The sequence below is a fragment of the Populus euphratica genome, unplaced genomic scaffold (genome assembly GCF_000495115.2).
Source record: "Populus euphratica unplaced genomic scaffold, PopEup_1.0 scaffold36.1, whole genome shotgun sequence".
NCBI lineage: Eukaryota > Viridiplantae > Streptophyta > Magnoliopsida > Malpighiales > Salicaceae > Populus > Populus euphratica.
Window position 1 is genome coordinate 18404 of NW_011499908.1, and position 16618 is coordinate 35021.

The following is a 16618-nucleotide window of genomic DNA, read 5'->3' on the forward strand; positions in this document are numbered from 1 at the left end:
AAGGAATTCTTTGACTCCTTTTCATCACCACTCATCTTAATTAGCCATCACTCGAAGAAATCAATGCAGGCTAGCTTAAGAGATCAAATGGAGGTTATCAAGTCTATCTTTGCTGATCGCCATTGTTCTTTCTTCCTGGTCGTGATGCTTCTAGCCTCAACATTGTCATTAGCGATTGCAGAGATCCACCACCATGATTTTGTTGTATGTCCTAGTAATTAACTCCTTATCCTTTGGTTATTTAATGTATCATCTTCAAATCAATAATCCTGATCTCCATCTTTCTCCTGGTAAACGTTTATATTTTAATATGGAACAGGTTCAAGCAACGAAAGTGAAGAGGCTGTGCAAAACCCACAATAGCATCACAGTCAATGGGATGTTCCCAGGGCCAACCCTGGAAGTGAAGAATGGAGACACTCTAGTTGTAAAAGTTGTGAACAAAGCCCGATACAACGTTACCATTCACTGGTAATCAATTGCATGAGTCACACATGCACGTGTGATCGCATTCCTACAAACATACATGTTCCCGACAAATCATTACATGGAGCATGAGGCATATATACAATGCATGTTTTTTTAGTTTTCTACCAGCTGCATGTTCGAAATCACTGTTCATCACACACCCAGCTCACGAACCATTCCAACTCCACTATTCTTTGGCACATTGTCTACTTAGCAATTGACCTCAGATCATCATATTTTTTTAGGCATGGTGTTAGGCAAATAAGAACGGGCTGGGCAGATGGGCCAGAATTTGTGACACAATGCCCGATCAGACCAGGTGGGAGTTATACCTACAGGTTTACTATTGAAGGACAAGAAGGGACACTTTGGTGGCATGCTCATAGCTCTTGGCTTAGAGCCACCGTTTATGGTGCTATAATTATCCTTCCAAGAGAAGGATCCTCGTATCCGTTCACTAAGCCGAAGCGTGAAACACCCATACTTCTTGGTAATTATCCATCATTAATTTCCTCTCAAATTCCTTAACCATAATTACTAGATTCCCTTAGTTATTAATTATTAATTATTGACTTAGCTTCAAAACAAATGTTTGTGTGTTCTAACTGTTGATTCTGACTAATGATCAGGCGAATGGTGGGATGCGAATCCCGTAGATGTGGTGAGGGAGGCAACTAGAACTGGAGCAGCTCCAAATATATCTGATGCATATACCATTAATGGTCAACCTGGTGATCTTTATAATTGTTCCAGCGAAGGTAACTAACCATATGTTTACTTACAATCAGGACTACAGTAGGAAAACATGTACATGACCTGTTGAACTATCTTGTGATCGTGAACTGTATCGAAAGAGCCCAGTCACGATAACATAGCTAATAGCTTCATGCCCAGATGGGGCTTTTGTTTTTAGTCTGTTTGGTAGATGTTCCATAATTAGCTTTAACATGTATATAAAGGCTTCAAGAAAATATTGCAAATTAACTGTAGCAATGAAATAATTATTAGTAGGCTGGAGCCCAGCAAGTATCCTATAGCCCAATAGACTGCTAGGGAGACCCATTCCAAGACTTGATCTAGTTTATGTATTTCATAGAAGATGATCTCAAGGAACTGATATTTTTGCAGATACTACTATTGTTCCGATCGCATCTGGTGAGACAAACCTCCTTCGAGTCATCAATGCTGCACTCAATCAACCGCTTTTCTTCACCATAGCCAATCACAAGTTCACAGTTATTGGTGCTGATGCCTCGTATCTTAAACCCTTTACTACCTCGGTCATAATGCTAGGACCAGGCCAAACCACTGATGTTTTGATCTCAGGCGATCAACTACCTGGCCGATATTACATAGCAGCTCGAGCTTATCAGAGTACGCAAAATGCACCATTTGACAATACTACAGCCACTGCCATTCTTGAATACAAATCTGCCCTTTGCCCTGCTAAGTGTACAACAAAACCAGTTATGCCTCGACTTCCAGCTTATAACGACACAGCTACAGTTACAGCATTCACTAGAAGCCTTAGAAGCCCTCGAAAAGTCGACGTCCCAACAGATATTGACGAGAACCTCTTCTTCACAATTGGTCTAGGGCTCAACAACTGTCCTAAGAATTTCAGAGCTAGGCGGTGTCAAGGACCCAACGGCACTCGATTCACTGCTAGCATTAACAACGTTTCTTTTGTGTTTCCTTCAAACATTGCGTTACTGCAGGCGTATCGGCAAAAAGTTCCTGGGATTTACACCACTGACTTTCCAGCAAAACCACCAGTAAAGTTTGATTACACTGGTAATGTGAGTCGTTCCCTCTTTCAGCCTGTTCGTGGAACTAAGCTGTACAAGTTGAAGTACGGATCAAGGGTGCAGATTGTGTTGCAGGACACAAGCATTGTCACACCAGAAAACCACCCAATGCATCTTCACGGATACGACTTCTACGTCATTGCAGAAGGATTTGGAAATTTCAATCCCAAAACTCATAAATCTAAATTTAATCTTGTTGATCCACCAATGAGGAATACAGTTGCAGTGCCTACGAATGGATGGGCAGTCATCAGATTTGTTGCTGACAATCCAGGTAATTTAGAGTTAATCTAGAGTCGATCCATGATCCGCTTCAATTCTTCAATTGAAAATTAAAACTCATCGACTTGTTTTTGTCGTGATTAAACAGGTGTGTGGATTATGCACTGTCACTTGGATGTTCACATCACATGGGGTTTGGCCATGGCTTTCTTGGTAGAGGATGGGATTGGGGAATTACAGAGTGTAGAGCCCCCTCCAGCAGATCTGCCGATATGTTAATTATGATCGAAACATAAAAGAAGATTTTACCCATTGTTGACATTCTTCAGAAGACAACAGCTATAGGATTTTCTTTCCTTTCTTTTCTGGTTGTTGTATTCAATTCCATGTGTTGTTCTTCCCTACATTCGGGGACATAGTTCAATATTGTATTTTCCCCCTCTTTTATTGATAGATAATAGGCGGGCATACAAGAGATGGTGCCTTTGAAACAGGAGTCGCCATCTCATGTTAGTGACAGACCTGCTTGTTTCTTGATTTTAGAGCTCTTTTTCTCTCTTTGTTAATAATACAATCATACTTTATGAATACTCTGCTTTGATATGCTGCGTTTTGAACATTGCAATGATCAAACATTGATAAACATGTTAAGGATGGGAAGGCAGCCCAACACCAAAAATCAACTTCTCCTTCACTGACATCAATCGAATGGCATACGGTCGTATATAATTATCAAATAATAATAATATTATTAATAATAAATCAACGCACCATGCCAAATCTAATGTTTCAGTCAATGGATCTTCTCTATCCATCACATACAATCTCGGTTTTGTAACTCAATTTCACCTTAAAAAATGTAGTTGTAATTAGTTTTAAAATTTTTTTTATTTTAAAATATATTAAAATAATATTTTTTATTTTTAAAAAATTATTTTTGATATCAACACATCAAAATAATTTAAAAATATTAAAAAAGTGTTAATTTAAAATAAAAAATAAAAAAATTTAAATTTTTTAAAACATATTTTTTAAATACAAGAACAAATAAAACCATTATGCAGATGGTTTATGATATATATATAAGCAAGATAATTTTTTTATAATGTAATATATATATATAATCCATCCGTGGCTTCACTGTAACATTGGAATTTAAAAAATTAAATAAAAAATAACAAAAAGACCAAAACTAAATCAATAAAAAAAACACCTTGCTGAATATAATAAAAATAATTGCCATGATAAGGATAATTTAGTAATTGAAACTTTCATTGGATTAATTTCCGGAACAGGTAAAATAACCATGAGGGCGGCAGTACTGGAGAGAGGAGACAATGTGCGTCAGCTCCCATGTTATAAATAGCAATTTTCCTTTTGTAGAGAAACGCGTTGTCCTTAGCCATTTCAAGTGATTCCTCGGCTTTTCAAAGGGTTCCCCTCTTGCCAAGGTTATACAACCACGGGATATGATTGGTTGCGTGGTATCTTGACACGTGGTAGACATGCACCATAAAGTGAAAACCGGAATACTGTTACCTGGGTTCCACTGCTGATGTACACGTTTTGATTTTCCATTAGCCATCAATTTTAGTACTCCGGAAGGACTCCACTAACTAAAGGTTTTTTTTTATATAAATAAAAATATATTAAAGTAATATTTTTAAAATTTAGTTATTTTTAATATTAATAAGATCATCAAAAAGATTTAAAAAATGTTAATTTTTTATTTTTTGATGTAAAAATAATTTAAAAAATATATTAAATAGCATCATTAAACATAAATAAAAAAAACATTAGGATTAATAGCATCATTAAACATAAATAAAAAAACATTAGGATATATATATTTTTTAATAAAATAACGTTATCAATTCGGGGAACCATATCAATTCGTGGACCGATCACGCAATGTTGTGCTGAAACCCGAACCCTTGTATTTTATCTGGTATTGCAACAGTAATTTGAAATATATTTAAGGGTACCAATCACACATTTATTCGAACAAGAGTCAATTTCAGTCCATGGCAGTTATGGCAATCTCCTGTGAGAGGTTTTATATATATATATATATATATAACATTTTAATGAATTATTATTTCAGCAATGAATATCTAATTTTGACTTTGACTGGTGGGAATTAATCTTGTGTGTCAATATGTGACAATCTGTTTGTTTTATTTCTCGAGAATGATATTTGCATAATTCTTAAATCTTATACGTTTAGATTTTGGGACAATTAATTGAAGAGTTTATTTACCGTATTTTAGCACGCGGAACTCACGAACAAATTGAAAGCCTTCAAAAAAGAAGGATGGAGTAAATCTGTTGGAAATGGCAAAAATGAAATTTCAAAGAAACAGAGTGAGCAAGTAAATAGAAAGAGGTCTAGGGAGGGGAATCCCTTCGGTGCCAAGTAAAGACGAGAGCCAGCCTAGGTTCGGGACGCTTCGGGTTTCCAGCTGTCATTAGGTTCGGAATGAAACGCCTCTAGTGAAATCCAAACCGACACGTCATTAAAAAATTGAATTCCAGAAATATCCAGGGCAAGGCTATAATTATCCCGGTACCCTCTTCCCCAAAAGAGTTATCTGTAACTTTAGAAACTATCCTCTCTCTCTCTCTCTCTCCCTCTCTCTCTCAAAACAGAAAAAATACAAACAAAAAACCAGCGCGGGACAACAAAGTCCAAGACGGAAATTTAAGTGATTCGTGTAAGATTTTGATTTCTTGAAGCGAATTTCTTTGCAGGTTAGTTAGTTAATCTCAGCTTAAGAGTTTTTGAAATTTTTGTTTCTAGCTCATTTTTTGTTTCTAGGGTTTGGTCGATCAAATTGGGTAACTAGGTGTTGTTTAACTGGTGATAATTTTTTTCTTTCGTGGTGTCTAGTCGGTGGAATTTCTCTTTCCGGGGTAGGGTTTCAAATTGGGGGTTATTATAATTGGAGTAAATTTTGTGACTAAAAGCCCAAGTGGCAAATTGAGGTGTTACAGAAGTAGTTTTCTGTTTGTGGAGTGGTAAATTCTTCCCCTAGAAATTAGATTTTCTTTGTTAATTTTTTTTTTTGGGTCTGTTAAATTTTCGTACCTTCGGAATTTATTAATTTACTTAATGGCCAAGATAAATATTTCCGTGGAGAGCAATAATGGTGACTCTTTTAAGGGATTTAACTGATAAGAGGTTTATTACTTGTTAGTTAAGGAAAAACTTCCTGTCCAGAACTGGAAAGTAAATAGGACAAAATAGAGCAAACTTGGGGAGCAAGTAATTTTGCTGTCCTGACTGGATAAGGATTAGTTGGTTCTGTCTATATATATATATATCAAACATTAGCTGTCACTGTTTGGAGAATTTGAGATTTGTTATTTTTCTTGTGTTTCTCCTGCTCAAGTATTTGATTAGTGGTACTTAATTTTACTTGCTTATCTGCTGCAGATTCTGAAACTCTTGTAGTTTGGCTGTACTGGGATCAAAATTGTTGGGTACTGAGATTGAGAAAATGGGTACTCTTGATCAAGATTCTAAAGCGACTCCTATGCCTACGGATTCTACTAAGAAGAGGAAAAGGGTAAGCAATAAATCTGTAGCCGAGACCCTTAAAAAGTGGAAGGAGTATAATGAGTATATTGATTCTCAAGATGATGGAGGTAATAGACCAGTTCGTAAAGTTCCTGCCAAGGGCTCAAAGAAGGGGTGCATGAAAGGTAAAGGAGGACCAGAGAATTCAGTCTGCAATTACAGAGGAGTTAGACAGAGGACATGGGGGAAGTGGGTTGCTGAGATTCGGGAACCAAACAGAGGCCCTAGGCTATGGCTTGGTACTTTTCCTACTGCCTACGATGCTGCTCTTGCCTATGATGAAGCTGCACGAGCTATGTATGGCCCGTATGCTCGTTTAAATGTTCCTGATGTGCTGAATTCAACAAGCTCATCGAAGGACAACTTCTCCTCAGCGACACCATCTTGCTATTCTCCAGCAGCGAGTTCTGCGGACTCTGCTACTACATCAACCCACTCTGAGGTCTGCGTGTATGAGGATCCTAAGCAGAATGTATCTGGCCAAGCTGAGGTTTGTGGGAAGGATGTATCAAGCCAAGCTGAGGTTCTTGCGCATCATATATCAAGACAACAACATATTGAGGATGGTTCGCAGGCAGTTGAAAATAGCACGCTGAGGGACGAGCAGAAGAGTCAATCAGAAAATCCTTTGTGGACTCCATCAGAAAATTCCTTGGGGACCGATGAGTGGCACAACTACTCGTTGGATGAAATATTTAGCTTTGATGAGTTGCTAGGAGGGGGTATTGATGCGGGGATGATGGCGGCAGAAGGGTACTTCAACTTGGGATTTTGATAGCTCTGTAGCGTTTTCTCGAGGAAGCTATTGCTTGCGCTTTGTGCTGGTTAAAGGGTCTATAAATTTTAATGTAAAACTGGTTTCTTAGTCACTTGCTTTGCATTTTGCAAACTAGAAGTCCAATTTGAAAAGAAATTGTCAATTATTAACTGTTGTTAGGAAACAAACTAGAGTTATTGATCTTTTACTATTTACTTGGTGGGCATGGCGAAGTTTTCGCATGGTTTAGAAGGGATTAATTTGTGTAGGGCTAATTGCAATTTGCAGTGTTTGTTGATCTTATCTACCTTATCAGTGCCCAAAATGAGCGTTTTATTGGCTCTACCTTATCAGTGCCCAAAATGAGCGTTTTATTGGCTCAAAGCGCCAGAAGTCAAGAGGAGGGCGACAAACCTTGAAAAACCTTGTTGATATTATTTCAACCGAGGTTTTTTTTTTTGTAAAAAAAAATATCTTTATTTATTTTTTATACATATTTAGATTGTTTTGAAAAGCAATTAGTGCTGTTACAGTCACCTTCTTTGCTCTGGTCTCGAAAAGTTGATTTCTCTATGCTGACAGCGCAGCTCCTTTCGTTGTTTAGGTTTCTTTATTGGACACAATCCTGTGATTTTTAGTTTTTAACCATGGCCTGTGGGTAGAGTATTTTCTAACTGGCATGTTAAATTAAAAATTGATAAAATAACATTGTAAAAAAAATTAGAAAAATATTAATTAGAGATATGCATATGATACATGTTATTAGCATTATTTGAAACTCTTTTGAATTGTACAATTTAAAACACATGATTTAATTAGGATAGAGAAGGGAAAAAAAGAAGAAAAAAAAGATATTGAAGCTTTAATATCAACTAAAATTCTCTAAACAAAACACATGATTTAATTAGGATAGAGAAGGAAAAAAAAAAAAGATATTGAAGACATTAAAACTCTAATGATAATATTAATATCATTATAAATATATTAATAAAATAAATTTAATGACATATAAAAAGTTAATCAATGATAATTAGAGAAAAAATGTATCTCTCATGTGACCAATTATGATCATAATTAGTAATTTTTTTTTAATATTGTTAGATTCATTTAGTTGATATTTTTTTAATAATAATTATAATGTTATTATTGAAGCTTCATCTTTTTTAATCAAATCATTGTATTTAAAATTTTATAAATCTAGCATCTTGCAAATCACAAAAATCATTTATAAAAATTAAAAATATCAATTAAAATTCTCTAAATAATATTATTTTTTATATTAATGTGGATGCCGGATTAACTTATATGTATTATATTAAAAATATTAACTTATGTTATTAAGAGAGAGAGAGAGAGGCTACAAGCCCAAAAGAAACTCCCTGTGGCTAGCCACTGACATTATCTTTACGACAAAACTGCTATCGAAACCTTTATCACTTTTTTCGGTTCTCTCTTGGTCTCTCTCATCATTCAAAAAACTCGGGATTTTTCTTTTTCCGGTCTGGAGATTGCACGATCGAAGGGAAGAGCATCTTTAATTAGCAGACGGGAATCCAATCAAATGAATTAAAAGAAGGGGACTTTACAGCGTTAATGGAAAAAATGAAATGAAGAGTCAAAATGGTTTTTTTTTTTTTGTTAAAACAACATTCTAACATATTTATCAGAAGAAAAAATATTAAAATAAATTATTGAAAAAATTATTTTTTCATCTTTTCTTGTTTATATAAAAAAAACCCTGAAAGTATTAATATTAAAATACAAATAGTTTGTTAAAATGTATTTTTTCCACTTAAATAAACATGATAAAATAATTAAATTTACATTATTCAAAGAATAATATCAACAACTTAGATTTTTCTAAATAACTTTTGCCATCGAAGATTCTCTACGTAATGGCGTTATTTCAATTGAATAAAAACTCACCATCCATTTCATGTCATATAGGAAAAAATACAGACGGGAATCCAATCAAATGAATTAAAAGAAGGGGACTTTACAGCGTTAATGGAACAAATGAAATGAAGAGTCAAAATGGTTTTTTTTTTGTTAAAAAAAAAACATTCTAACATATTTATCAGAAGAAAAAATATTAAAATAAATTATTGAAAAAATTATTTTTTCATCTTTTCTTGTTTATATAAAAAAAACCCTGAAAGTATTAATATTAAAATACAAATAGTTTGTTAAAATGTATTTTTTCCACTTAAATAAACATGATAAAATAATTAAATTTACATTATTCAAAGAATAATATCAACAACTTAGATTTTTCTAAATAACTTTTGCCATCGAAGATTCTCTACGTAATGGTCTTATTTCAATTGAATAACAACTCACCATCCACTTCATGTCATATAGGAAAAATTAACGAATATATATTTGTTAAAACTTGTTATTTTCTGCAACTATTTTGTCTAAACTTTACTGTTTAATTTTGAATTATTTGATTTTTTTAAATGTTCAAACCTATAGCGGTGCTATAAAAATTAAAATAAAATTCATTTTGTATATATATAAGATTTTTATAGATTAATTAGGATGAACTTCATTTATTTTTTTATTTGAATTTATCTAATAAACAATGTAGAAGAATTTCAAACTAATTTAATTTAAATTTCAGGTTAATTAAAGTATCAAATAAAAAAATTAATTTAAATTATTATGTTAAATTTAATTATAATATTAAAAAAAATTAAAGATATTAGTTTTTTAAGATCAATTTTTTTAATCCAAACCGGAACTATAACTATAGCGCGGTCATTAAACCCGAAACAGACTAAATCTATGAATTTACTACCAAACAGGGCAACAGCTCCGCCACGAATAGACACCTATGATTTTACTCAGTGACGCAGAACACTTGTCAATTCGTCGCCTCCCCCCCCCCCCCCCCCTTTTTTTTTATTAAGGTGGATATTCAGGCCGGCTTGCACGCATCTCTTTCTTTCAATAACTACTCTATTGGGTGAACTCTATTTTAATGGCTCAGTCTCTTACTCGATGGAGACCTATCCGGAATCTACTCTTCTCCACCACAACTCACCTGAATTTGCTTTTTATCAGATACCCAGTAGTTCTTTTCAGGTATATTTGCTTTCAATATAATAACTTATGTTTCTTTTTGCCCCCCTTCCCCCCCGTTTTTTTTCCTTTCTTGTTTGTTGTGGCGTGTTCACCGGGTTCTAGAGACAATCGGCTGCTCTGTTTTCCTCTCCGATGTAGAACTGATGCTGACTAGGGATTTGACTGGTTCAAGCTTGAGTTTTTCTAAGAATTTATTTTTTTTGGTTGATCAATTTTTGCATTTTTTGATGGGTCCGCTCGAGGCATGCGTTATTTGGTTCATTCCATCAAACCAATCACACTATCTTGTTTTACCACGCCAAACCGTTATAAACCGCGGGGTTTATTGCATCAACCAGTTAGGCATTGTCTTGTTTCACCTGGAAATGATAGCACCAGACTGAATTCTATTTATGACCATATTGATGGTATGATTTCCATGGAACTAGTCAGTGCCCACCTGTTTAGCCTAGTGGAAAAGGGCAAGCCCGTGATGACCTGTTGAGGCTCAAATCTATAGTCTGAATCTCATTTATGCAGCCTGGATTATTGCTGTGCGGCTATTCTCTCACTTGGAATTTAACGGTAAACGCCTCTTGCATCAAATCAAAATTAGTAAATAAAGAAAAGCTACTTTGATGGAATTTCATGTAGTTCACACGTTCAAAGTTGAATGCATCTCCTTGAGTATATGTTGCAGCATTCATTTTTTTTTTTTTATCTAGTATTTCAGCTTTCAGGGTTTATTGAAGAAAATTGGCTTCTCCACTGATTAACAATGAAGAGAAAGCATTTACATCAGTCCAAGCACCCATATAATGCACACCGTAAGCATTACCTCTTTAATTCCCTCCTCTTCTCTTGCTTGTTTATTCCTGATGTTTTTCTTATGTTTATTCTGGAGTGAGCCCCAACAACTAGGTATAAACCTTAGTTGTTTCTGAGCAATAGTCTGTGCTAATATAGTTTCACGTGTTACTTGTCATGAGTTGTTGGCATGTGGAAGTTATATAAGCATTTATGTATATTTTTCACAGCCAAATTGTCCCGGCCCCTGAATGTTCAAGCAAAGATGGGATTGTCAAAAAGTCAATTGTTGTTGCCATTTATGTAGTACGGAATTCAACTGAAGCTACTATCTGTGCATTTGATTGTAAATAACATCCTAATTTAAGTTGTTGAAAGCATGAATAATTTCATTTTTCAAATGGCTATGGATTCCTGAAATATTTTATAGAATTGTATATGCACCAGACATTGTGATAAATATCTTTCTAATATTGTTTTATTGATGTTCCATTTGATAGCTTTTGAGGCCTTATACGGCGGCTCTTGGCAAAGCGTGGAGCTCATAGAAATCAGGGATGGGGCTATGATTCTGCATTTTGACGATAGTCATCATAGAATTAAGGAGAAGGGTCCTTTCTCAAACATTCGAGTGAAGTCAAGGAAAGCTACTTTATCTGATTGCACCTGCTTTCTGAGGCCTGGTATTGATGTTTGTGTGCTTTCATTCTCTGAACGTGCAAAAAGTTCAGAGGAGGGAAATTCAGAACCTGTGGGTGACCTCGTCATGTCACTGCATTACGGAAAGCTCTGTAACTTTGAAAGGATTGTGGACGGTGGACACTTATTACAATCTCGCTTATTGACTGTTTCAAACTATTTTCTTTCGTAAAACATCACAGGACTTTAACATGCTTAAAAAAATTCTTATGGCCTAATAAATACAAATCGTAATGCACAAAACATTGAATTGCTTCCTATAATATATACCACTATCAGCAACGCAACACAGAATCAATTTGGCTGCTTGAAATAGCTGTCATTAAACTTTGCAGCATAGTTAAATTTCAAAAGTTAAGGTACTTGTATTTGAAGTTGATTTCAATTCTCTTTCTCATGCTGGTGTGGGTTGATGCTAGGATAAATTCTATCAAGCGGAAACCTCATGAATCTCAGTGCTCATGCCAATTTTTTGTTAACCTCTATGTCAACCAAGGTCCTCTTGGTTCAAAGAGAGCAACACTCAGTAAAGAAACTGAAGCAGTAGGAATCGACCAAATTTCCATCCTTCAGAAGCTTGACAATGATCCATGTGAAGCAGACAACAACAGACATGAAACTCGGTTCTACCGTTGGGAATTCTGCGAGGACTGTTCTTTAGTGCAAAGAAGTAAACTTTTTTTGGGAAATTTTTTAGCGTATCTTACATGGCTGCTTGCAGCCTCCATTCCGAAGCAAGTTGCATTTGATGTAAGATCAGTACAAAATAAAGTGGTCTACCAAATTGTTGGTGACGATGATGATAACTGTTCACTAAAATCTAATAATCACATAAACTGTGTAACTTTCAAAGTAGAAAACGGTATTTCAACCCCTTATTTCAATCCCTTCTGTGGTCCAGTTGGATCCCATTTGATACTTGTAGTGAGCGAGGCCCTATCAATGACACAAATGGGACTGAAAAACCACCATGCTATGATGTTATGAACTTGCGGCGGTCAAAGCATTGAAACGTACAACCGGATCGTTTTCTTGCCTGAGATACTTCTGCAGAGACGGAAATTGGCTGGGTTAGATCCCTGCCATACACACCACTGAAATGGAAGGAAGAAGAAGAATTGCACTTCCCATTAGCATACCTGTTTGGTACACATGCAGATGCAAGTTGTGCAGAAGAAAACTGGCAATGAAGTGGGAGTTAATTCTCCTAAACTAGAATTCTTGGAAGGTCTCCCTGTTTCCAGAACCAAGACCAACTCAAGGAAGATTAAATCAAATGTGTTTAACAGAAGAGAACACCAAGCTGAGCTTGGAGAGGTTGAATCAGGTATAGATAACAGAAGGGAGCGCCAAAAATCCGCTGTGGCTTACAGAATAAAACACCAAAATCGACTTGGGGAAGCTAAATCAGGCATGGCTAACAGAAAAAAGCACGGAACCCAAATTAGGGAGGTTAAATTGGGTGTGGCTAACAGAATAGAACACCAAGATCAACTTGCTATTGTTCCTGTGCCAACTGAAGATGATCCGGTTACCTTTGAACAATATGATTCCCCTTTGAAGACTAATGATAATTTTCCACTAGAGTGTATTGAATTTCCAATTCGTTCTTACAGCAAAAAGGGTTACTTTGTACAAAGGAAGAATGATTTCGATGAAGATATGATGTTTGGAAGTGGATGGGGTGGAAAATCTTCTAGGAAGAAAGTTCAAAGAGCAAGATACCAATCCACACATTTAAAGAGGGATGATTCCTGTAAGCCAAAGACTTACAAGCAGAGAGCCTTCAGCGCAGGTGCATACGATAAACTCATAAGTTCTTATATGACGAACTTTGATTCCACAATCAAGTGAAAGGAGGCTCCGCGCATTATTGACCAGTGGGAGGAGTTTAAAGCCAAACACAGCTCAGATCAGAAGGAGACAATGGAACCTTCTTTGGTTGAGGATGATGGAGAAAGCTCAGAAACTGAAATGTTGTGGAGAGAAATGGAACTGCCTGCCATCAGCATATATTTTTGAAGATAATGTAGTCTAACTGTTAGTTTGATTTGATAGGTGCCTTATTTTCATATATTCATATTCTTGTACCACATATTTTTCTTTATCACCTTTTCTCATTGGTTCAATGATTTTCAGTCTCGAGTTTCCACTCAGACCACACAGAACTCGAGTGAATATTGCCAGCATGAATTCAAACTGGATGAAGAAATTGGGATATTATGCCATATATGCGGCTTCATGAAAACTGAAATAAAATATGTTTCAGAACCATTTGTAAGTCAAATTTTTGAAACCCATGATGCAGGTATTTTCAGTTTTTCTGCTCTCTTTTATGTCCCCTCTGGATAGACAAGTGAGTGTGCAGGGGAGGCACTTTTTATTTGTAATAAGGGGATACTCTGCAAGGAATCCTATTGCACACTTGTTTAATGTATACAAAATTTCACCTCTGTAGATTTTGGTTGGTCCTTGCCACAGTTTCCTAGGTGGTTCAAACAGAATTCTAATTATTCTATGTATGTTTTCGTTTCTGTAGATGGAACGCACAAGCCAGACTGCAGAAAGTAAGCCAAGGGATGAAGAAGATTCGGAGCTCAAGCCTGATGAAGATGAGAGCTTGAATCTTTTTAGCAATCATACTTCAGGTGAAGACGTGCCTTTTGAAGTGAATGACAATGTGTGGGACTTAATCCCAGAGCTCAGAGCAAAATTACACATGCATCAGAAAAAGGCTTTTGAGTTCCTATGGCGGAACATTGCTGGATCCTTGGTGGCAGCACTTATGGAAAAAGCATCTAAGAAGATAGGTGGTTGTGTTATCTCTCATACTCCTGGAGCTGGAAAAACTTTTCTTAAGATTGCATTCCCTGTCAGCTACCTGAAGTTGTTTCCAGGAAAACGGCATCTGGTCCTCGCTCCAAAGACAACTCTCTACACCTGGTACAAGGAATTTATCAAGTGGGAAATTCCTGTTCCAGTTCATCTTATCCATGGTACTAGATCTTCTACAGTCTTCAGGCAGACTCCAGTGGCACTTCGAGGATCATGTCCATGGCCCAGCCAGGATGTTGTGCATATTTTGGATTGCCTGAGAGAAATGCAAAAGTGGCATGCACAACCAGGTGTGCTTGTCATGGGCTATACCTCATTTCTGACATTAATGAGAGAAGATTCAATGTACAACCACAGAAAATATATGGCTAAAGTGTTGCGCGAGAGTCCTGGAATGTTAGTACTAGATGAAGGCCATAACCCAGGAATACTAAATCAAGGTTGAGAAAGGTTTTGATGAAAGTGGAAACAGATCTAAGAATACTGCTTTCAGGTACTTTATTTCAGAATAATTTCTGTGAATATTTCAATACCCTTTGCCTGGCAAGACCATTGTTTATCAGAGAAGTTTTGAAGGCATTAGACCCAAAGTTTAAGAGGAAAAAGAAAGGGGAACAAAAGGCACGCCATTTGCTAGAATCTCGGGCCAGAAAATTCTTCATAGATAACATTGCAAGCAAAATCAATTTGGACGAGGCTGAAGAGAAAATGCAGGGTTTGAATATGCTGAGAAACATGACTAATGGATTCATTGATGTATATAAAGGCACAGCTTCTGACACCCCTTGTCAAAATCTCATGTTGTATATCCGTTAGATTAATCTGTTTGAGAATGTCTTTAGATGGCAGCTGGGTAAAGAATTACTTGTTCTTACAGGGGACCTAGAGATGTTTGAACGAGGAAGAGTGATGGATAAGTTTGAGGAATAGGGAGGGCGTTCGAGGGTTTTGCTTGCATCAATTACAGCTTGTGCCAAGGGCATAAGTTTGACAGCCGCATCACAGGTAATTCTATAGGACTCGGAGTGGAATCCTTCCATGACAAAGCAGGCTATTGCAAGAGCCTTTCGGCCTGGACAACAGAAGATGGTTTATGTGTATCAGCTTCTGGCAACAGGCGCAGTTGAAGAAGACAAGCACCACAGGACGGCATGGAAGGAGTGGGTCTCACGCGTGATATTTAGTGAAGAATCTGTGGAGGACCCTTCTCGTTGGTTGGCAGAAAAGATTGAGGATGATGTATTAAGGGAGATAGTGGAGGAGGACCGGGTGAAGTCATTCCGTATGATAATGAAGAATAAGAAGGCTTCAACAAGTTGATTGGAGACTACCTTCATTATAATATAGTGCAAGAAACTGCCTGGTTTTGTTACAGTTTCCTTGTTTTTCTCTAGCTTAATCATTATATCTGTTTTTCATTTTACGTCAGTCAGGGCTTTCAATATTGCTTATGCTTCTCTGGGGATTTGGAGGTTCTAATAATTTCCGCAATGAAGCTGACAGCAAATATAGTAACTTGCTGAGCCATGTCATAGCTATTCAGAAATAAGAAAAAGCTCCATCCATGTCCAGGATGTTCTAGCAGTTTCTTTCTCAGCAAGATAAATGCCGTCCAAATGCTGTTTAGTTTAATGATCTGTTTATTGTTGTGTCATTTCATTTCCAAGTGCTGTTAGGTTGAAGAATCTGCCAATCTGGTGGTGCCTTGATACCTGCCTGCATTGACCGCATTATGGTAATTACATTTTAGCTTGAAATATTGTCTGAATCATCTCATAAACTGCTAGGAATTAAGTTCTCTGTTTTGATGCTTTCTGGGATCACATTTTACATGGGACATGATTTCTTCTAATAATTGGGGAATGCTTCTTGTAGTCATTAATTATATTTATGATTTCGCTTTGCATCAGTAATTAATGATTACCCATAAAGCTTTCCAACTTCCTTTACTCAGGCCCATGAAACTGTATCAGTGATTACTTAAAAAAAAAAAAAAGAATAATTCAATGATCACTGGCTTCGGTTTTATCATGGAGACTGGTTACAAGAAAGCCTCTTCTACTCTAGGCTTTTCTCCTTGGGCTTCGTATAATTAACTGGGTCGAGCTTTCTTTGTTTTTTTTCGAGATTAAAATTAATGGGCGTCAGGCCAGCCGTCCTATTTTGGTCTAAAGGCGGCCGACACACGTACGCTGGAACATCACTGGATCAAACCTCTTTTAATTTGTGAGCTGTGAGCGTATCGCTTGAACGGGACCTTCTTTGTCCGAGGGCTCTGAGCAAAGACACGGGTGGATAATTTGGTCCCGTTCAGTATTCTTGCCATGCTTTTTAAAAAAATTAAGATTTTTAAATTTTTAAATTTTTTATTTGTTG

At 36.3% G+C, this 16618-nt stretch overlaps 2 protein-coding genes and 1 pseudogene across 3 annotated transcripts; all 3 read left to right on the plus strand.

The window, feature by feature from the left end:
* The first annotated feature begins 14 nt into the window (after positions 1-14).
* LOC105133531 (laccase-12-like) lies at positions 15-3088 on the plus strand. The gene is made up of 6 exons (XM_011037564.1): positions 15-204; positions 320-471; positions 714-958; positions 1098-1226; positions 1597-2550; positions 2647-3088. The coding sequence occupies exons 1-6, from the start codon at positions 64-66 to the stop codon at positions 2775-2777; spliced, it is 1752 nt and encodes a 583-aa protein (XP_011035866.1). The 5' UTR covers positions 15-63; the 3' UTR covers positions 2778-3088.
* A 2004-nt stretch (positions 3089-5092) lies between these two features.
* LOC105133532 (dehydration-responsive element-binding protein 2C-like) lies at positions 5093-7090 on the plus strand. 2 transcript variants are annotated; one of them, XM_011037567.1, is made up of 2 exons: positions 5093-5212; positions 5935-7090. In XM_011037567.1, the coding sequence occupies exon 2, from the start codon at positions 5999-6001 to the stop codon at positions 6851-6853; it is 855 nt and encodes a 284-aa protein (XP_011035869.1). In that variant the 5' UTR covers positions 5093-5212; positions 5935-5998; the 3' UTR covers positions 6854-7090. The 2 variants fall into 2 exon arrangements, with proteins under 2 accessions (XP_011035869.1, XP_011035867.1); XM_011037565.1 differs by having other exon boundaries at positions 5095-5249; positions 5935-7061.
* A 2650-nt stretch (positions 7091-9740) lies between these two features.
* Positions 9741-16067, plus strand: LOC105133686 (SNF2 domain-containing protein CLASSY 1-like; annotated as a pseudogene).
* Positions 16068-16618: the final 551 nt, after the last annotated feature.

Excerpts from the sequence above, each read along its gene's own strand:
- LOC105133532 (XM_011037567.1), top strand. The coding sequence starts at position 5,999 with ATGGGTACTCTTGATCAAGATTCTAAAGCGACTCCTATGCCTACGGAT.
- LOC105133531 (XM_011037564.1), top strand. The coding sequence starts at position 64 with ATGCAGGCTAGCTTAAGAGATCAAATGGAGGTTATCAAGTCTATCTTT. Across the intron at positions 1,227-1,596 it reads TTATAATTGTTCCAGCGAAG|ATACTACTATTGTTCCGATC; the intron begins GTAACTAACCAT and ends ATATTTTTGCAG. Across the intron at positions 2,551-2,646 it reads ATTTGTTGCTGACAATCCAG|GTGTGTGGATTATGCACTGT; the intron begins GTAATTTAGAGT and ends GTGATTAAACAG.